The sequence below is a fragment of the Nestor notabilis genome, unplaced genomic scaffold (assembly GCF_000696875.1).
Source record: "Nestor notabilis isolate BGI_N333 unplaced genomic scaffold, ASM69687v1 scaffold10789, whole genome shotgun sequence".
Taxonomy (NCBI): domain Eukaryota; kingdom Metazoa; phylum Chordata; class Aves; order Psittaciformes; family Psittacidae; genus Nestor; species Nestor notabilis.
The window spans coordinates 6,996-7,617 of NW_009942399.1; the positions used below are offsets into that span (position 1 = coordinate 6,996).

The 622-nt window shown below is 51.4% G+C and overlaps 1 protein-coding gene across 1 annotated transcript in view; it reads right to left on the bottom strand.

Annotated features, from left to right (window-relative positions):
• The window catches only part of TIA1 (TIA1 cytotoxic granule-associated RNA binding protein), a gene marked incomplete at its 5' end in the record, with an annotated part of 9,902 nt that overhangs the window by 753 nt on the left and 8,527 nt on the right, over positions 1 to 622 (bottom strand). The window contains 2 exons of the mRNA XM_010021383.1: positions 11 to 42; positions 450 to 573. Coding sequence (XP_010019685.1) covers positions 11 to 42; positions 450 to 573 — 156 coding nt within the window. The remainder of the gene's footprint in view (positions 1 to 10; positions 43 to 449; positions 574 to 622) is intronic.

A 622-nucleotide genomic window follows, 5' to 3' on the forward strand; every position in this document is an offset into this window, starting at 1 on the left:
CTGCCCCCACTGCCCGTACGCCGGCGGGTAGCCCACCTGGTTCTGCAAGGGGAGAACACCCAGGTGTTAGGTGGTGGTTTATGTCAACTGGTGGGACACACACAGCCCAGAGACCCCTTTGAGTCTGACACCAGAACGGACACGGAGATAGATGCTTGGTTGGACACTCCTCTTGAATTAATGAGTGTTTATAATAGCCAGGTTGGACACAGGGGCTTGGACCAACCCCCTCTCGCCCCTGCCTGTGGCAGGGGTTTGGAACTGGAGGAGCTCTGAGGTTCCTTGAACCCAAACCAGTCTGGGATTCTATGATTCTATGAAATAAGCCATAACATAGGTGCTATGCGTTAGGTCAAGTCTCTAGCTGACACACGGATGGATTTTACAGCCCCTTAATGGGTTTCTAGCAAAGAGTAAAGAGCAAAGCCCTCATGTGTAGAAGTCCTGACCTGCTGGACTGGATTGATCATGTCTGGTGTCTCCTTGCCCCAGTAGCACTTCACTACATGTCCTTCTATAGTCGTTCCATTGACGGACACAATCGCATGCGCGGCGCTCTCGTGAGAATTAAACCTGTTGAACAGAAGTTGTGCCAACATAAACAACCACCCCGGTGTGTAAC